General features: G+C 41.5%; 1 protein-coding gene across 1 annotated transcript in view; it reads left to right on the top strand.

Moving 5' to 3' along the window:
* The window catches only part of klhl2 (kelch-like family member 2), a 34,643-nt gene extending 15,245 nt beyond the window's left edge, over positions 1–19,398 (top strand). Inside the window, exons 3-14 of the mRNA XM_057844105.1 lie at positions 1,703–1,809; positions 1,884–2,005; positions 2,215–2,377; positions 3,965–4,074; positions 4,150–4,266; positions 7,401–7,550; positions 7,621–7,738; positions 12,937–13,134; positions 15,387–15,488; positions 15,632–15,901; positions 17,984–18,127; positions 18,223–19,398. Of these exons, the coding sequence (XP_057700088.1) occupies positions 1,703–1,809; positions 1,884–2,005; positions 2,215–2,377; positions 3,965–4,074; positions 4,150–4,266; positions 7,401–7,550; positions 7,621–7,738; positions 12,937–13,134; positions 15,387–15,488; positions 15,632–15,901; positions 17,984–18,127; positions 18,223–18,251 (1,630 nt within the window). The 3' untranslated portion in view covers positions 18,252–19,398. The remainder of the gene's footprint in view (positions 1–1,702; positions 1,810–1,883; positions 2,006–2,214; positions 2,378–3,964; positions 4,075–4,149; positions 4,267–7,400; positions 7,551–7,620; positions 7,739–12,936; positions 13,135–15,386; positions 15,489–15,631; positions 15,902–17,983; positions 18,128–18,222) is intronic.
* Positions 19,399–21,437: the final 2,039 nt, after the last annotated feature.

The raw sequence follows: 21,437 nt of genomic DNA, 5'->3' as shown, positions 1-21,437 counted from the left end.
TGTGGCAAAATTGATTTTACCATGTGGCATTTTTTTGCCATGTGGCAAAATGGGTTTTGCCATGTGGCACTTTTTTTGCCATGCGGCAAAATGGCTTTTGCCATGTGGCATTTTTTTGCCATGTGGCAAAATGGATTTTGCCATGTGGCATATTTTTTTGCCATGCAGCAAAATGGCTTTTGCCATGTGGCACTTTTTTTTGCCATGCGGCAAAATGGATTTAGCCATGTTGCATTCTTTTTTGCAATGTGGCAAAAGGCATTCTGCAATGTGGCATTTATTTTGCCATGTGTCAAAATTGATTTTCCCATGTGGCGGTTTTTTTGCCATGTGGCAAAATTGATTTTACCATGTGGCATTTTTTTGCCATGTGGCAAAATGGGTTTTGCCATGTGGCACTTTTTTTGCCATGCGGCAAAATGGCTTTTGCCACGTGGCACTTTTTTTGCCATGCGGCAAAATGGCTTTTGCCACGTGGCAAAATTGATTTTGCCATGCGGAAAATTTTATTTTGCCATGTGGCATTTTTTTTTGCAATGTGGCAAAATGGATTTTACTATGTGGCATTTATTTTGCCATGCGGCAAAATGATTTTGCCATGTGGCATTTTTTTTTTTGCAACGTGGCAAAAGGGATTCTGCAATGTGGCATTTATTTTTCCATGTGGCAAAATTGATTTTCCCATGTGGCGTTTTTTTGCCATGTGGCAAAATTGATTTTGCCATGTGGCATTTTTTTGCCAAGTGGCATTTTTTTGCCATGCGGAAAAATGGCTTTTGCCATGTGGCACTTTTTTTGCCAGGTGGCAAAATGGATTTTGCTATGTGGCAAAATTGATTTTGCCATGCGGAAAATTTTATTTTGCCATGTGGCAAAATGGATTTAGCCATGTGGCATTTTTTTTGCCATTTGGCAAATTGGATTTTTCCATGCGGCAAAATTGATTTTGCCATGTGGCACTTTTTTTGCAATGTGACATGGATTCTGCAATGTGGCATTTATTTTTCCATGCGGCAAAATTGATTTTCCTTTGTGGCTTTTTTTTTGCCATGTGGCAAAATTGATTTTACCATGTGTCATCTTTTTGCCATGTGGCATTTTTTTTTTGCAATGTGGCAAAAGGGATTCTGCAATGTGGTATTTATTTTTCCATGTGGCAAAATTGCTTTTACCATGTGGCATTTTTTTGCCATATGGCAAAATGGATTTTGCCATGGTGCATTTTTTGTCATGCGGCAAAATGGCTTTTGCCATGTGGCATTTTTTTGCCATGCAGCAAAATGACTGCCATGTGGCATTTTTTTGCCATGCGGCAAAATGGATTTTGCCATGTAGCAAAATTGATTTTGCCATGCGGAAAATTTTATTTTGCAATGTGGCAAATGGATTTTGCCATGTAGCATTTTTTTGCCATGTGGCAAAATGGATTATGTCATGTGGCAAAATGGATTTTGCCATGCGGAAATTTTTATTTTGCCATGTGGCAAAATCCATTTGGACATGTGGCAAAATGTGGCTGAGTGGCCACATTGCAAAAAAATGCCATATGGCAAAAAAAATGCCAAATGGCAAAATCGATTTTGCCACATGCCAAATACCACTTTTGGTTCTCGCTGTCTCTATTTTTGGGGGCATTTCAAAGTCACTTCCTGCTGATTTTGTGGCATTTTCAAAAAATGACATTTGTGATGCTTCCCCTCAGCCAAAACCTGTTGTGCGACGTGACCATCGTGGCAGAGGACGTGGAGATTGCCGCTCACCGCGTGGTGCTGGCCGCCGGGAGCCCGTATTTTCACGCCATGTTCACAGGTAGCGAGCCCCGCCTCCTCACCGTCGCCACCTCTCCCTTCGTCGATTCCCACAAAACACCGTCGTGGCTGCAGGCGAGATGGCGGAGAGTCGGGCCAAGCGCGTGAGGATCAAGGAGATGGACGGCTGGACGCTGGGACTCTTGGTGGATTACATCTACACGGCCGAGATTCAAGTCACGGAAGATAACGTGCAGGTAGCACCCGATGACTTATGACTTGATTTGAATTGTCAATGGATTGCGTTTGGAGGGAAGGTTGCCCCTACCAACATGGCTGATCTGACTGTGAAAGGTCTTTTTGTGTTTCTTCCGTCAATTATGATGAGTTTAAAGACATACGATCTGTTTGAAGCGGGCTGACTAGCTAACATCGTCAAGGACTTAAGGAATATGTGCTTCGTTAGGCGGTGCTCCCGGCGGCGGGTTTGCTACAACTGAACGAGGTGAGGAAGGCGTGCTGCGACTTCTTGAGCTCCCAGCTGCACCCGTCCAACTGTCTGGGCATCCGAGCATTCGCCGACCTGCACGCCTGCTCGCAACTGCTCACGCAGGCCAACTGCTATGCAGGTGACTTCAAGCTCCGCTCGGGTCCGACCGTCAGTTCTTTATTCTTCAATTAACAAACAAAAGAGGAGAAAAACCGTAGCGTATTTTTCGGACTATAAAGCGCATTATTGAGAGGTAATTCTTGCATTGATCAGAAACCAAGAACAAACATACAAACACTAACCTTAACCATAATCGGAAGTGATTCCTGTTCATTTTGGGTCGCTGCTGTTTAATTTGTGGTACTTATGGGTCACTTCCTGGTACATTTTGGATGAATTATTGATGATTTTCGGGCATTTCTGGGTCACTTCCTGTTGATATTGGGGGCATTTTGAGGTCAAATTGTATTTGGTTAATAATGGGTCACTTCCTGTACATTTTGAATAATTTCTTGTTGACTATAGGGGATTTTTGGGTCACTTTCTGTTGAATTTGTGACAATTTTGGGTCACTCCTGTACATTTTGGATAAATTCTTGTTGATTTCAGGCATTTCTGGGTCACCTGCAATGGATTTTGGGGGCATTTTGAAGTTAAATTCTATATAATGGGTCACTTTCTGTTGATTTTCAGGCATTTGCAGTTGGGCATTTGCATTACATTTGGGTCACTTTCTTTTGAATTTGTGGCTATTATGGATCATTTCCTGTACATTTTGGATAAATTCTTGTTGGTTTTGGGGCATTTCTGGTTCACTACCTGTTGAATTGGGGGTCGAATTGTATTGGGGTAATAATGGATCACTTTCTGTTGCTTTTGGGGCATTTCCAGGTCACTTCCTATACATTTTGGTTCACTTCCTCTACATTTTGAATAATTTCTTGATGATTATGGGACATTTCGTTGTCACTTGCTGTTCATTTTGGGTCGCTTTCTGTTGAATGTGTGGCAATTAGGGGTCACTTCTTATACATTTTGGATTCATGCTTGTTGATTTTTGGGTATTTCTGGGTCACCTCTTGTTGATTTCAGGGGCATTTTGAGGTCAAATTCTATTGGAGTAATCATGGGTCACTTCATGGTAATTTTGGGGCATTTCCAGGTCTCTTCCTATAAATTTTGTGTCACTTCCTGTTTATTTTGAATCATTTCTTGATGATTATAGGGCATTTCGGAGTCACTTCCTGTACATTTTGGATAAATGCTTGTTGGTTTTCAGGCATTTCCAGGTCACACCCTGTACATTTCTCATTTCTCTTGTATTTTAGTGCATTCTGGAGCCACTTCCTGTTCATTTCAGGTCGCTTTCCGTTGAATTTGTGGCAATTACAGGTTACTTTTTGTACATTTTGGCTCACTTTCTGTACATTTTAGATCCTTTCCCATTGATTTTGGGGCATTTTAGGGTTACATTCTATTAGGATAATTATGGGTCACTTTCTGGACATTTTGGGTCATTTCCAATCTTTTTGGCAAAAATAATGACTACTAATAGAGATTTTTTTTCTATTTTTTAATTTGTTATTTTTGCAAGTCATAGTTGAAAATCAATATTTAAATGTTACATGTGCCATTGGAAATGAATGTGGTTATTGATAATGTATTAGGATTGTTTTTTTTTTTTTTTGTTTTTTTTTTTGCCAAAAACTGCCTTTTTTTTTTCCAGAACAACATTTCACAGAAGTGGTAGGCAGCGAGGAGTTCCTCAATCTGGGCATGGAGCAGGTTTCCAGCCTCATCGCCAGCGACAAACTCACCATTCCCACTGAGGAGAAGGTGAGCCCACCCGCCCGGCCGCAACCGCGCACCGACCTGACACGGTCCGACACGCCCCTTTTGCCTGCTGCGCAGGTCTTTGAGTCTGTTGTGGCGTGGGTCAATCACGACAAAGACGTGCGCCAGGAGCACCTGGCCCACCTCATGGAGCACGTGCGCCTGCCTCTTCTCACCCGGGAATATCTGGTGCAGGTACCGTCGTCGGCACTTGTTCGTTTCTTGTGGCGGAATAGGGAAGAGGAGGCAGACAAAGAATGTTTGTTTGGTCTTTGTTTTGGTTTATTTTTTGTAAAGATCCAAATCTGAATTTAAAAACCGAAAAATTTAAAAACGACAAAAACAGGCAAATGAATAATGGACTAAAAAAACTGCAAAAAAGAAAACATTAAAACTACCGAAAAACTTAAAAAAAAAAAACAATGAATATGCCAAAAAAATGCTAACCACAAAACCAGGAAAACCAAAAAATCCCAAAAATAATCCCAAAAAACTGCCAAGAATCGTAAAAAATTGACCAACTGCAAAAAAATAGTGTAATATGCAAAAAAAATGTGTGTGCGATCCCAAACTGGATCAAAGAAATCAAAAATGGCAAAATTACGAAAACTGAAAAATGGACCAAAATTGTTGCAAAAAACTGCAAAGAATTGTGAAAAATGGACCGATGTCCAAAAAGCTTTAAAAACCAAAGAATACGCACAAAAAAACGCAAACCACAAAATAAGAGAACTGGATAATGGACCAATAAAATAGTGAAAAAAGTTCATTTTTCAAGCTTTCCAGTTTTTCCATATCTTTGGGGCATTTTTGGGCTGGATCGGAACCTGCATCCAAGAAAAGTTTTTACAAAAATACAAAAACAGTGAAAAACGAACCAAAAGTAATGCAAAAAAACTGTGTAAAATCTTGCCAAAAAATGCAAACCACAAAACCAGGAAAACTGAATAACCAAAAAATCCCCAAAATAATAATAAAAAAACAGCCAAGACTCATTAAAAATTGACCAACTGCAAAAAATAGTGTAATATGCAAAAAAATGTGTTTGTGATCCCAATCTGAATCAAAGAAATCAAAACTGGCAAAACTACGAAAACTGTGAAAAATGGACCGAAGTTGTTGTAAAAAACTGCAAAGAATTGTTAAAAATGGACCAATGTCCAAAAAGCTTTAAAAACCAAAGAATACACAAAAAGAAACTCAAACCACAAAACAAGAGAACTGAATAATGGACCCAAAAAATTGTGAAAAAAGTTCATTTTTCAAGCTTTCCAGTTTTTCCATTTCTTTGGGGCATTTTTTGGCAGGATCGGAACTTCCATCCAAGAAAGGTTTTTGCAAAAATACAAAAACAGTGAAAAACGGACCAAAAATAATGCAAAAAAAAAAAACTGAAAATCTTGCCAAAAAATGCAAACCACAAAGCTAGGAAAACTGAATAACCAAAAATCCCAAAAATAATCCCAAAAAACTGCCAAGAATCGTAAAAAAATGACCAACTGCAAAAAAATAGTGTAATATGCAAAAAAATGTGTTTGTGATCCCAATCTGGATCAAGGAAATCAAAAATGGCAAGACTACGAAAACCGTGAAAAATGGACCAAAATTGTTGCAAAAAACTGCAAAGAATTGTGAAAAATGGACCGATGTCCAAAACCAAAGAATACACACAAAAAAAAGCAAACCACAAAATAAGAGAACTGAATAATGGACCCAAAAAATTGTGAAAAAAGTTCATTTTTCAAGCTTTCCAGTTTTTCCATTTCTTTGGGGCATTTTTTGGCAGTATCGGAACCTGCACCCAAGAAAAGTTTTTGCAAAATTACAAAAACTGTGAAAAATCTTGCCAAAAAAATGCAAACCACAAAACCAGGAAAACTGAATTACCAAAAAATCCCCAAAATAGCCCCAAAACTTTGCCAAGAATCATAAAAAATTGACCAACTGCAAAAAAATAGTGTAATATGCAAAAAAATGTATTTGTGATCCCAGTCTGGATCAAAGAAATAAAAAATGGCAAAACTGTGAAAAATGGACCAAAATTGTTGCAAAAAACTGCAAAGAATTGTGAAAAATGGACCGATGTCCAAAAAGCTTTAAAAAACAAAGAATATACACACACAAAAAACGCAAACCACAAAATAAGAGAACTGAATAATGGACCCAAAAAATTGTGAAAAAAGTTCATTTTTCAAGCTTTCCAGTTTTTCCATTTCTTTGGGGCATTTTTTGGCAGGATCGGAACTTCCATCCAAGAAAGGTTTTTGCAAAAATACAAAAACAGTGAAAAACGGACCAAAAATAATGCAAAAAAAAAAAACTGAAAATCTTGCCAAAAAATGCAAACCACAAAGCTAGGAAAACTGAATAACCAAAAATCCCAAAAATAATCCCAAAAAACTGCCAAGAATCGTAAAAAAATGACCAACTGCAAAAAAATAGTGTAATATGCAAAAAAATGTGTTTGTGATCCCAATCTGGATCAAGGAAATCAAAAATGGCAAGACTACGAAAACCGTGAAAAATGGACCAAAATTGTTGCAAAAAACTGCAAAGAATTGTGAAAAATGGACCGATGTCCAAAAAGCTTTAAAAAACAAAGAATATACACACACAAAAAACGCAAACCACAAAATAAGAGCACTGAATAATGGACCAAAAAAATTGTGAAAAAAGTTCATTTTTCAAGCTTTCCAGTTTTTTCCATTTCTTTGGGGCATTTTTTGGCAGGATCGGAACTTGCATCCAAGAAAAGTTTTTGCAAAAATACAAAAGCAGTGAAAAACGGACCAAAAATAATCCCAAAAAGTGGGAAGAATCGTGAAAAATTGACAAACTGCAAAAAAAAAAAAAAAAATATATATATATATATATATATATATATATTTGTGAGGTTAGCGCAAAATTTGATAAATGGGAAAAACACAACTGAAAAAAAGACTGAAATTGATGCAAAAAAACTGTAAAGAATTAAGAAAAAACCTGAAAACTGCTAAAAAAGTTTGAAAACCAAGGAATATGCAAAAAAAAAAAAAAAAAACTACACAAAACAGCAGAACTGAATAATGGACCAAAAAAGTGGGAAGAATGAAAAATTGACCAACTGCAAAAAAATAAACTGCAAATAAATAAATTGTGGAATATGCAAAAAAGATCGTGTTTGTGAAGTTGGCACGTGGAACTGAACATTTGGCGAATGACAAAAACATAGCTGAATGACAGACCAAATATAATGCTAAAAACTGCAAAAAATTGTAGAAAAATTAACCGCTAAAACCTGAAAAGTGCAAATACTGTAAATGTCAACGTTGCTGTGTTTGTGAGGTCAGCGCGTGGAGGAGGAGTCCCTGATCAAAAACAGCAGCGCCTGTAAGGATTACTTGATCGAGGCCATGAAGTACCATCTGCTGCCGGCCGAGCAGCGGGCGCTCATCAAGACGGCGCGCACTCGTGCGCGCACCCCCGCCCGCTGCCCCAAGGTAGGCCGGCCCGAAAACTCCCTAAGCTTTTCTCCTCCGCCCGACCACGCCATCTTTTTTTTTGCTGCAGGTGATGGTGGTGGTGGGCGGCCAAGCGCCCAAGGCCATCCGCAGCGTGGAGTGTTACGACTTCGAGGAACGGCGCTGGTACCAGGTGGCCGAGTTGCCCACGCGCAGGTGCAGAGCGGGTAGGCTTCTCTTGTCGACTCCTTAATTGGGAGTCAAAAACAGGCAAACTTTTCAGGCTTTTCCTCATTCAGCTGAATAATAAAACATCTCAACAACTTCTGGCTGTGGGTGTACAACACAGTACTTGTTATTTTAACATACTGCTTCCCCCATTTCCCCCAAAATTCATAGGAAGTGACCTGTAAAAACCCCCATCCATCCATCATCTTCTGCTTGCTCCGGGGTCGGGTCGCGGGGGCAGCAGCTTTAGCAGGGAAGCCCAGACTTCCCTCTCCCCAGCCACTTCAACCAGCTCCTCCGGCGGGATCCCAAGGTGTTCCCAGGCCAGCCGAGAGATATAGTCTCTCCAGCATGTCCTGGGTCTTCCCCGGGACCTCCCGCCGGTGGGACATGCCTGGAATACCTCTCCAAGGAGGCATCCTAACCAGATGCCTGAGCCACCTCAGCTGGCTCCTCTCAATGCGGAGGAGTAGCAGGTCGACGCCGAGTCCCTCCCGGATGACCGAGCTTCTCACCCTATCTCTAAGGGAGAGCCCGGACACCCTCCGGAGGAAACTCATTTCGGCCGCTTGTATCCAGGATCTTGTTCTTTCGGTCACGACCCACAGCTCGTGACCATAGGTGAGGGTCGGAACGTCCGCTCCCTCCTACTCTCACTCGTGAACAAGACCCCAAGATACTTCAACTCCTTCACTTGGGGCAGGATCTCATCCCTGACCCGGAGAGGGCACGCCACCTTTTTCCGACTGAGGACCATGGTCTCGGATTTGGAGGTGCTGATCTTCATTCCAACCGCTTCACACTCGGGTGCGAACCGCTCCAGTGAGAGTTGGAGGTCATGGCTTGATGAAGCCATCAGCACCACATCATCTGCAAAAAGCAGAGATACAATGCTGAGGTCACCAAACCGGACCCCCTCAACTAGAGCTGGGAATCTTTGGGCACCTAACGATTCGATTACGATTACGATTCAGAGGCTCCAATTTGATTATAAAACGATTATTGATGCACCCCCCCCCCCCTTTTTTTTTTTTTTTTTTTTTTTTTTTTTTTTTAAATAAAGTTTTGTACATTAGTTCCAAAATTGTTCAAAAATACTCTCAGGCTAAACCAAACTACTATTTCAGTATCAAGTTTGCATATAGCAGTAAACAAATATACAAAAATAACATTAAATAAAAAAACTCCAGTCCCTATTCTGTATCAGCAGCTTTAAACTCCATTCAATTAATTTAATGTTGTGAATCAACCGTTAAAGTTGTTAAAATTGCTCCCGTTATTCCATAATTTCCCTTTTGTCTACTTTCAACATGTGAAAGTTTTAAAACTATTTTAAAGATAGATTCAAGTCAATATTTTACCGATTTAGGAGTATTTTAGATAAAAAGTTAATTAGGTTTGCTTGGAAGGTTCGCTACAACAGCCTTGCAGGGAAGTGTACTGCTTTAAGATGGCGGCCGTTTACTAACGCCCGCATCTAGCTTTTTGTAGATATGCTGCTTACGCTACTGAATCTATAATGCATCTAGTCCTATATAAATGATATCTACCGTAACATGTGGCTGTACTTTGTAGCAGCTTTTCGGCAGCAGTCAGGTATGTTGTTGTGTTTTTTTAAATCGTGGCATGAGTTGAGCTAGAGCCGTGAGTTGAGCGTTGGCATTACCCGAGGGGCTGGGTAATGAGAAGCATGATGTTTAGCTACTCTCGCTGCGTTCTTCCTCGTTGTGCCCTGAAGCCTGCGCGGCGCGCTGAGTGTGTTGTACTTCCGCTTTACTTGGCATAGTTCAATCATCGGAATTTGGATGTTTGTGAATCGTTCTCGAATCTTCCACGGCCGAATCGCGAATAATCTAAGAATCGGAAATTTTGCACACCTCTACCCTCAACGCTTCGGCTGCGCCTAGAAATTCTGTCCATAAAAATTATGAACAGAATCGGTGACAAAGGGCAGCCTTGGCGGAGTCCAACCCTCACTGGGAACAAATTCGACTTACTGCCTGCAATGTGGATCAAACTCTGACACCGGTCGTACAGGGACCGAACAGCCCTTACCAAGGGGCTCGATACCCCGTACTCCCGGAGCACCCCCCACAGGACTCCCCGAGGCACACGATTGAACGCCTTCTCCAAATCCACAAAGCACATGTAGACTGGTTGGGCGAACTCCCATGCACCCTCGACGACCCTGCCGAGGGTGTAGAGCTGGTCCACTGTTCCATGGCCGGGACGAGAACCACACTGCTCCTCCTGAATCCAAGATTCGACTTCCCGACGGACCCTCCTCTCCAGCACCCCTGAATAGACTTTACCGGGGAGGCTGAGGAGTGTGATCCCTCTATAATTGGAACACACCCTCCGGTCCCCCTTTTTAAAAAGGGCGACCACCACCCCGGTCTGCCAATCCAGAGGCACTGTCCCCGATGTCCACGTGAAGTTGTAGAGGCGTGTCAGCCACGACAGCCCCACAACATCCAGAGCCTTTAGGAACTCCGGGCGGATCTCATCGACCCCCGTGGCCTTGCCACCAAGGAGCTTTCCAACTACCTCAGTGACTTCAACCCCAAAGATTGGAGAGCCCACTGCGGAGTCCCCAGACTCTGCTTCCTCTAAGGAAGGCGTGTCGGTAGAATTGAGGAGGGCTTCGAAGTATTCTCCCCACCGACTCATGACGTCCCGAGTCGAGGACAGCAGTACCCCATCTTCACTATACACAGTGTTAATGGTGAACTGCTTTCCTCTTCTCAGATGCCGGATGGTGGACCAGAATTTCCTCGAAGCCGTCCGGAAGTCGTTTTCCATGGTCTTGCCGAACTCCTCCCATGTCCGAGTTTTTGCCTCGGTCACCGCCGAAGCCACAGTCCGCTTAGCGGGCCGGTACCCGTCAGCTGCCTCCGGAGTCCCACAGGCCGGGGATTGCCGCCACGACAGGCATCAACCACCTTACGGCCACAGCTCCGATCGGCCGCCTCAACAATGGAGGTGCGGAACATGGCCCACTCGGACTCAATGTCCCCCACCTCCCCCGGGACAAGGGAGAAGTTCTGCCGGAGGTGGGTGTTGAAACTCTTTCTGACAAGGGATTCTGCCAGTCCCAGCAGATCCTCACAATACATTTGGGCCTGCCAGGTCTGGGCCAGCATCTTCCCCCGCCATCGGAGCCAACACGCCACCAGGTGGTGATCAGTTGACAGCTCCGCCCCTCTCTTCACCCGAGTGTCCAAAACATACAGCCGCAAGTCCGATGATACGATTACAGAGTCGATCATCGAACTGCGGCCTAGCGTGTCCTGGTGCCAAGTGCACATATGGATACCCCTATGTTTGAACATGGTGTTCGTTATGGACAAACCGTGACGAGCACGGAAGTCCAATAACAGAAAACCACTCTGGTTCTGATCGGGGGGGCCGTTCCTCCCAATCACGCCCCTCCAGGTCTCACTGTCTTTGCCCACGTGAGCATTGAAGTCCCCCAGGAGAACGAGGGAGTCCCCAGAGGGGGCGCTCTCCAGCACACCCTCCAAGGACTCCAAAAAGGATGGGTACTCTGAGCTGCTGTTCGGTGCATAAGCACAAACAACAGTCAGAACCCGTCCCCCCACCCGAAGGCGGAGGGAGGCTACCCTCTCGTCTACCGGGGTAAACCCCAACGTACAGGCACCAAGCCGGGGAGCGATAAGTATGCCCACACCTGCTCGGCGCCTCTCTCCAGAGTGGAAGAGAGTCCAACCCCTCTCGAGAGGATTGGTACCAGAACCTAAGCTGTGTGTGGAGCTGAGTCCGACTATATCTAGTCGGAACTTTTCTGCCTCACACACCAGCTCGGGCTCCTTCCCTGCCAGAGAGGTGACATTCCATGTCCCAAAAGTTAGCTTCTGCAACTGGGGGTCGGACCGCCAAGGCCCCCGCCCAACTCCTTACGCACCCGACCCCTGTAAAATCCCCCAAATTATCAAATTGTTAGGGAGTGCCCCAAAATGAATAGGAAGTGACTGGTATAGTCCCCCCCCCCCCCCCCCCAAAAAAAAAAAAAACAGGAAGTGACCAAAATGAACAGGAATTGATCCAGGAGTTGACACTTTGCATGATAACGTCGCCAAAAAGCGGCCATATTGGTAGGGGCAATGAAAGGTCTTTTCCTGCATATGCCTTCAATTAAAATCCATTTACTCCACGGATTTAACCCTATTTTTTTAGACTGTAATTTGCACCACAGTTTTTTGGGGATATTTATTTGATAGAATCCAGCACCAAGAACAGAAAAGTCATCTTGAAAGGCAATTTAAAATAAAAATTAGGGCTGTCAAATGATTAAAATTTTTAATCGAGTTAATCACAGCTTAAAAATTAATTAATCGTAATTAATCGTAATTCAAACCATCTATAAAATATGCCATATTTTTCCTTAAATTATTGTTGGAATGGAAAGATAAGACACAAGACGGATATATACATTCAACATACGGTACATAAGTAATGTATTTGTTTATTATAATAATAAATCAACGAGATGGCATTAACATTAACATTCTGTGAAAGCGATCCATGCATAGAAAGTAGTTCTTAAAAGATAAAGGTTAGTACAAGTTATAGAAATTTTATATTAAAACCCCTCTTAATGTTTTCGTTTTAATAAAATTTGTAAAATTTTCAATCAAAAAATAAGCTAGTAGCTCGCCATTGTTGATGTCAATAATTACACAATGCTCAGTCCATAAAATCAGTCGCACCCAAGCGCCAGCAGAGGGAGACAAAAAGCACAAGTAACAAGTGGACATGACACTGCTGTCATTTTAATCTGAGCGGGGCATGTGCGTTAATTGCGTCAAATATTTTAACGTGATTAATTTAAAAAATTAATTACCGCCCGTTAACGCGATAATTTTGACAGCCCTAATAAAAATACAATAGAGAACAACAGGCTGAATAACTGTAGAGTATGCTAACATTACATGAAGCATACACAACGAACTAAAAACCTGCCTGGTATTTTAATGTAACATAGCTATTAAGAGTTATTCAGATAACTATAGCATACAGAACATGCTAACAAGCAACAATGATATAATAATGTGTTAATAATTTCACACATAAGTCGCTTCAGAGTATAAGACGCACCGTCTGCCAAACTGTGGAAAGAAAACTGCTACATATAGTCCGAAAAATACGGTACCCTTTCTTCCACTCTTCCTTTTAGGTGTGGTGTCGGTGGGGACGTGCGTGTACGCGGTGGGGGGTTTCAACGGTTCCCTGCGCGTGCGGACGGTGGACTCGTACGACCCGGCTGCTGACCGCTGGAGCGGCGCGGCCAGCATGCAGGACCGCCGATCCACGCTGGGGGCCGCCGTGCTCAACGGACTCCTCTACGCCGTCGGCGGCTTCGACGGCAGCACCGGTAAAAATAGTCTTTTGACATCGAGCAAATAATCTCAATTGAGAATTAGGATGGTTCTGAGTGCCTTTGCATGACTGATGGGAAGATTGCCCCTACCAACATGGCTGGGGAGAACATACGTTCAATTGTTCTGCCAACTCTCCCACTTAAAAAAAGATTGGACGTCGAGCGCCGTCAATGGCAAACAATGAGAAATTAGCAAATACTCTGGTAAAAATGGCTAAGCCATCGATGACTTGATTTGAATGTCAGTGCATTGACTTTTATGGGAACGTCACCAAAAGGTGGCCATGTTGGTAGGGGCAATGAAAGTTCTTTTCATGATTCTCCCATCAATTGAAATGTGTTTATGAAAAGTAGACCGTTTATGAAAAGCGGGACAATGGCAGCGAACAAACGTTCGTCCCTTCGCTGCCAGCCCTCCCACCCGCTTCAAACAGATTGGACATCTAGCGCCGTCAATGGCAGACAATGAGTAAATCGCAGATCGTCTGATAAAATGGGTAGGCTATCTATGACTTGATTTGAATGTCAGCGCATGGACTTCGACGGACACGTCGCTAAAAGGCGGCCATGTTGGTAGGGGCAACAAAATGTCTTTCCCTGATTCTGCCGTCAATGGCGTACCGCACGCATGCTATTTTTAAACGGTGACGTCGCATCGTAAAGCGGAAGTAAAGCCGAAGTGGGACATCATAGACCCGCCCTCGCATAGAAACAACGTAATTTGTGCTACTTTTCGCCGGTAATCTTTCAAAAGCGAACATGCCGATGACACATTGCTTTTTTGGAACTTGTAGAAACGACTCTAGACATTACGACACATGAAGGATGTTTTCTTCATACGTTTCCGGAAACCAAAAACTCGGGAAGAAAAAATGTGAAGACCGAATCAACATGCGCGGACTTTAACACCAGCTCGGTGAAGCCATTCACATTTCATATGCAGTAAACATTTTGTTGGGTTGGCATGGTCTTTCAGAAGACAAAGTGGTAAGCCATTTTTATATTTTTAACTTATTTTTTTAGCGTAATGTTGTGCCGTACTGCTTCTGTCTGACAATGAATGACCTGAAAAGAATTACAATGGTATTTGACTGCCACTGTTACCGTTTCTGATGTATATATTTATATATATATATATATATATATAAACAACTTTAGTAAGGGGGAAGTGTAAATAAATTATAGAATTAAAATTTGTTATCAATGAAAAAATTAAAAGTGTTTGTTGGCTGTCACTAAGTAGCATTTGCGATCGCTACACAAAGCTAACTAAATTACCCCCAAGAATGGTCAGAGACGTAGGACAACCAGAGGATATGTAAGAAAGACGGGGCTGATGGTAAAGGATAGCTTGTTGAAACAGGAGAATGTCATTGTCAGTCGTGTCGATAAAAAAAAAGCTAAAGCTATGCTTAGGTCGGCTCGTTTTTTTCGTCTTTTTCAGCCTTCGACACTCAAGCCATCTCTTTAATTGAACATTTTTATGTTCTTCCACATCTTTGCCAGTCAATTTGGCACCAGGCACATCATTTTCGGAGAGAATTGGTAGGATTAGCTCTGTAAACATCTCCTTCGTACACGATTTCCATTCATTTCCTATTAAGGACAAATGGTGGCTTGTCCTTACTTAGCAACTGTAGCTAATGTCATGAATATTAATGAGCGGAAGTGACGTGTTGCTTGCGGTACGCCATTGTCCAATCCGTTTAAAGCGGGAAGATGGCAGCGAAAAAATGTTCATTCCTTATGCTGCCAGCCCTCCCGCCCACATTAATCGTGGGTTGAGAAATAAGCTAATTTTGTCTAGATTTGAATGCCAACACATTGACTTTGATGGGAACGTCATTCATACCAACATGGCGTCAAGGCGGCCATGAATGGTAGGGGCCATGAAAGCTCTTTTCATGTCGCACGCTTCAACAGATTTTCACCGTTCCAATTTTGAAACATTCCAAAAATTCATACGATGTAGACACTTTTTAAAAAAGTACAATTAAAAATTAATTTTTCGAATAAAAATGATCTTTTATTGTTTTTTTTTTCGTTCGTTCGCTCCTCTCAGTCCAAATGGATCGGACGTCTAGCATCGTCAATGGCCGCCGACGAGGTAATATGTCAGCTTTGAGTAAATGACAGATGATTCTAATCAGATTGGATATGGATATGATAGACATAGACGACCGATCCATTTGGGCCCGATTGGACGTCTCTGGCCGTCAACGGCAACCGGTCTTTGTCTCGGGCAGGCCTATCCACAGTGGAGGCGTACAACGCCAAGACGGACGAGTGGTTCCACGTCTTGCCCATGAGCACGCGACGGAGCAGCGTGGGAGTTGGGGTGCTTAATGGTGACTACCCCAATAAAAGCACACGATCAACTACTACTACTACTACTACTACACTTAATATATATAATTTTATAGGCGACTCATTTAAATACCATGAAATGAAAAATGAACTTTAATGATTTTGGAAATTTCGCTGCGGTCAGGGATGTTGTACGCGGTGGGCGGTTACGACGGCGCCACTCGCCAATGCCTGAGCACGGTGGAGGCCTACGACCCCAAAAGCAACACGTGGAGCTACATCGCCGAGATGGGCACGCGACGCAGCGGCGCCGGCGTGGGCGTGCTGAAAGGGCGGCTGTACGCCGCCGGAGGGCACGACGGGCCCTTGGTGCGCAAGAGCTGCGAAGTCTACGACCCGGCCTCCGACAGCTGGCGCCAGGTGGCCGACATGAACGTGTGTCGCCGCAACGCCGGTGAGGACCGTTATTGCTTGGCAGCCATTTTGTGTCAGTGCAAGGTAACATTACTGTCAATAAAACCGTCGTGTAGTTTGTTATTTTTACTTCAAATGCAGTAAATTAGCTTCAAAATCATATGTTGTCAAAAACTGGCTTGAATCGCTTTACATCTGACCTGACATAAGATGGCCTCCAGTTACATACGCTGCCAAAATAAACAGACGGTGACCCAAAATTAACATCAAGCAACTTGCAAATAGCTCAAAATCAACAGGAAATGATCCAAAATCAAAAAATTTTATTGGGCTCTTTTTTAAAAATTTTAATATAATTATTTTTTCAGCATTTATGGTGCACAGGAAGTGACTTGAGAGTGCCCCAAAATCAACAGAAAGTGACCCAAAAATTGTCCAAAAATTAACAGGAAGTAAACCGAGGTGAGCACAAAGTGACACGGAAATGCTCCAAAATAAAATTTCTATTGGTTGTTTTTTTTTTTTTCTTTCTTTTTTTTTTTTAAACAAAAAACTTTTGGAAATTGCGAAAAACAACAGGAAGCAACCTGGAAATGCCCAAAAATTAGCATGAAGTCACACAACGTCAGCAGGAAGTGACTCAGAAATGTCCAAAATTTCTACTGGCTGCCATTGTTTTTTTTTTTTTTTTTAACAAACAAACTTCCTCAATAACTAACAGGAAGTGACATGGAAATCATTTTTTTCCTGTTTTTTTTTTTTTCCTTTTCAACAAAAGAAATCTCAATCTGCACCACAATTAACAGGAAGTGACCCAAAACAAACAGGAAGTGACCTGTAAATTAACTTGAAGTCACTCGTGGTCAACAGGAAGTGACTCAAATGCTCCAAATAAAAAAAAAAAATTCTTGGTGGCCATTTTTTTTTTTTTTTTTTTTTACTTTTTCAAATTGCCTCAAAACCAACAGTAAGTGACCTGGAAATGCTCAAAAAAATTACAGGAAGTCACCTTAGGTCAGCATGAAGTGACTCAACAGTGTCCCAAAATAAACAATTTCTAGGGGCAGCCATTTTTTTTTTCTTTTCAGCAACAACAAAAAAAATCTCTAATTGCACCAAAATTAACATGAAGTGACCCGAAACAAACAGGAAGTGACCTGGAAATGCTAAAAAATTAACATGAAGTCACTCAGAAATGCCCAAAAATAACCAATTTCTATTGGCAGCCTTTTTTTTAACAAGCTTTCTGAAATTGCCGCAAAACTAACAGGAAGTGACCCAAAACCAATTGGAAGTGACCTGCGAATGCTAAAAAATTAACAGGAAGTCACTCATGGTTAACAGGAAGTGAATCAGAAATGCCCATATTGAAAAATTCCTATTGGCGGCCATTTTTTTAAAATAAACTTTCTTAAATTGCCCCAAAACTTACAGGAAGTGACCTGGAAATGCTCAAAAATTAGCGGGAAGTCACTCCAAAATTTCTACGGGCAGGCATTTTTTTTAACCAAACTTCCTCAAAAACAGGAAGTGACCTAGAACTAACAGGAAATGACACGGAAATGCTCCCCCCCCCCTTTTCTCAACAAGAGAAATCTCAAATTGCACCAAAATTAACAGAAAGTGACCTGGAAATGCTAAAAAAAATAACAGTCACTCATAGTCAACAGGAAGTGACTCAGAAATGCCCCAAATCAAACATTTTCTATTGGTAGCCTTTTGTTTGATATCATTATTATTTCAATTTCTCCAATTGCGCACAAAACTAACAGGAAGTGACATGGAAATGCCCAAAAATCGACAGGAAGTGACCCTAAATCAACAGGAAGTGTTTTTAAAAGTGTCCTAAAATCAAGAGGGACAGACCCAAAACCAGCAGGAAGTAACTTGGAAAACCACCAAAATCAACAGGAAGTGACCCAAGTGAACTCCTTGGCTGTCATTGACAAAAAAGACTGAAAGGACTGATCTCTCGGCGCCATTGACGGCGCTTCACGTCCAATCCATTTGGACTGGGAGGGGCCAAAGAACGTTCAATCATTATTGAATCCAAATCTTTATATACGCCCTAGCGTAGCCTAGCGTAGCGCCGCTCCCTTACAAAACGTCTGTTCCGTTTCAGGTGTGTGCGCCGTGGACAACCTGCTCTACGTGGTGGGCGGCGACGACGGCAGCTGCAACCTGGCCTCGGTGGAGTTCTACAACCCCACCTCCGACAAGTGGACGCTGCTGCCGAGCTGCATGAGCACGGGACGCAGTTACGCAGGTAAGATGATCTTGGGTGATCATCTTTTGTTATTTATGATTTCGCTCCCTCTAGTGGCCGAAATGAAGTAAAAATACACCGCTTTTTGCTCTCAGGCGTGACCGTGATCGACAAGCCCTTATGACCATCCGCCGGCGCCGCCGATTAGAAGCTGAACTTGCCGAAGAACCGGGCGAGACCCGTCGCCGGTCCGGACGCGACGTTCGTACACCGAAAGGATGTCGGTGAGCGCCGGGATTTTTTTAGCGGTGGACGCTCGAGAAGCCGCCTGAGAGGCGCTAGCAAGCGCCGAGCACTAACGTTTACGAGAGGAAAGCGGGACCTCGGATAGCTTCTCGTCGATCGTGCGCTCTTTTTGCGTGGACTGCTACAGGAGTGGTGTTAAACGGGCGGCCCGGGGACCAGTTTCGGCCCGCCGAAGTCCATTGCGTGCATCCGCTTCATTTTCGCAAAAAATATAATTGATGCTAAGTTTCCGCAGTCTCAGAAGAGGAGAATGAATAATTTTTTTTCCCCCACCCAGTTTTTAATGAAATAAATATAAAAAAATAAAGAGGATATTTACTGTTTATTCTTTTGTTGTTTTTAAAAATGAAATGCAAAAAGAGAATGTTTGCCACTTTTTTCTTTTATTAAAAATTGTAAATAAATTAAATATTATTATTGTTTTTTTTTCTCGTTTTAATTTTTCTTTAAAAATTACCGTTTACTTGTTCTGGAAAAAAAGATGAAAAAAAATTTTAAATAAGAATTTTTCATTTTTTCCCCCCGTTTTTTAAAAACATTTCAGAAGTAAAAAATAGAATATATACTATTTGTTTTTTGTTTTTTTAAATTCATAGATGAAAGAATGTTAACCCCCTCTTACAAAAATATTTAAAGACAAATACAAATTTATGTCATATACAGCAAATTAAAATTAATAATACCAAATAAAAACTAACAAAGACTAAAAATTTCACGTATAATTTTACTTAAAATTGTTAAGTTTGATATTAATCAGTTTTTTTGAGGGGGCAGTAAGAAAATAGAACCTTGCTCAAAATTCATGTATCAAATATAACACGTATGCACACATAGGGATGAAAAGGCTTGTCTTTTTTTTTTAAATTAAAAATGTAAAATTGTGTTTTAGTTCACTGCCAACCCTCCCACTTCAAAATGGAAAAAAAAAATATTGACATCAGTTTAAAAGTATATACATAAAGCATTGGAGGGATACATAAAAAAGTTCTAAATTAATAAAAGAAAATTAAAAAACCGCTAATATTTTTTTTTTTTAAATCTGAATTTTAAAAAAATTACAAAAATAATTCAAATGATCACATTAGAAAATATCAAAAATGGAACTAAAAAAGGACATTTTATAACCCCAAATTAATTACAGTATCCTCATTTATAAAATGTTTTTTAAAAATTAATTTAAATAGTTTTTTTAAAAAACTATTTATTTATTTATTTGATTGTAAGATTTTCCAGTTTAATTTCTGACCTCTATGTCTATAATTATTTCCATGTACAGTACTTATGTATTTCCCCCATGCTTTTGGATGTATATAAGCGCTTTGGCGACCCCTGCAGGGAAAAGCCGAAAAGGAAAAGATTTGTTCAATGTACATTTTTTTTATGGGGGGGAGAATATCTTAGGGCAAGACACCTTGGCATAAGATGCACGCCGACCAACTGACCATTTTTCCCTCCGATCGGCCTTCCTCGCTTTATTGTCGCCCGGCAGCCACGTTTGCTCTGCATGAACTAACTCCGTCCGACGAATGTGCCACAAAAAGTGGCCAAACTTTTGTCTCGTTATAAGCTTCATGACTTTGGATATGTTTGACGCTGCGTCTTTTCTAGAGTGCTATTAATATGCTTCTTGTATTGACAAAGAAAAGCTGTCATCTGTTTTTAAAATCTTTGCCAAATCAGTAAATTATTTCAATGTATTGTCTTGTCCTTTTTTTGCCTTCTTTTCCCCCCTCACAACCTGACATTCCTTCAAAAAAAACAAGACATGTTCATGTTGCCAGCCCTCCCACTTCAAATGGATTGGACGTTCGTCAGCCGCTGAGTAATTGGCAGATGCTTTGAACAATGGGTTGAAAAATAAGCAAATTATGACCGAATTTGAATGCCAATGCATTGATTTGGATGGAAACGTAGCCCCTACCAACATGGCCGCCCTCGTGCTTCTGCCGTAAATTTCATTGAGTTTATCATAGTAACCTCCAATCCAATTGAAGTAAGAGGCTGACGTTACTTCATTCGCCGGCAACCCTCCCGCTTCAATCGGATTGGACATTAAGCGCTGTCAATGGCATCCCACAAGTTAAAAATAATTTTCAAGAATTTGTTTTTTTGAGGGCTGGGGGGCGTTTAAAATACAATTCGGTGATGAATAAAAATGAAAATCATTTGTTTTTTTAAATGATAAAGAAATATAGCCACCGTATAAAGGGTTAAAGGTCAACTTTTCATGTACCGTAATTTTCAGACTATAAGCCGCTACTTTTTTCCTTCATTTTGATACCTGTGTCTTACAGTCCAGTGCAGCTTATTTGTTGATTTTTTTTAAGGTAACACTTTATTTGACAGCGGTGTCATAAGACTCTCATAAGATTATCAAAATTATGACATGCCACTATCATGGACATTACTGAATGCTTATGTCATGAAGTGTCATTTGGCAAATGATGTCACTAACTCAATTTTTGTCCATCTTGGGTCTTTTGCATCCATTCAAAAGTGACATCATTTGCCGGATAACACTTAATGACATCTGTTATAAGCATTCATGAATGCTCAGGACAGATACATGTCATGATTGTGTAATGACAGTCTTATGGCACCACTGTTAAATAAAGTGTTAGCAAATACCATAACTAGCAATTGATGAAACAATTGGAACAGTAACTGAAGACCTATTTAGCACAGAACATGATTTTTGATTGTTATTTACATCTGTAGCGCTGCAGTGCATGCTAAGAGGCATGTTGGATGACAACAGTCAACAGCAGGTGGCAGCAGAGGTTGACTGTCTCCCCCAAGGGAGCAGTGATGGCCAAATGAAGCTTCTTTAAGCAATAAAGCTTTGCACTAATTGGTTCAAAGTTTAATGATGGTTCATTTGGTCGTAATACAGTCAGTCGTATGATGCCGCTGTCAAATGAGGTTGTACCGGTTGATATCTTTTGGTGTAAATGTCCCATGATACAGTGAGGACAGCTGCGGCTTATAGTCCAGTGCGGCTTATCTATGAACAAATGCCGTTTTCGTGCCAAATTTGGTGGGCTGCGGCTTATAGTCAGGTGCG

The sequence above is a fragment of the Corythoichthys intestinalis genome, chromosome 8 (assembly GCF_030265065.1).
Source record: "Corythoichthys intestinalis isolate RoL2023-P3 chromosome 8, ASM3026506v1, whole genome shotgun sequence".
Taxonomy (NCBI): Eukaryota; Metazoa; Chordata; class Actinopteri; order Syngnathiformes; family Syngnathidae; genus Corythoichthys; species Corythoichthys intestinalis.
The sequence above is the reverse complement of the archived record's forward strand: the minus strand, read 5'-3'. Positions and strand labels throughout refer to the sequence as shown.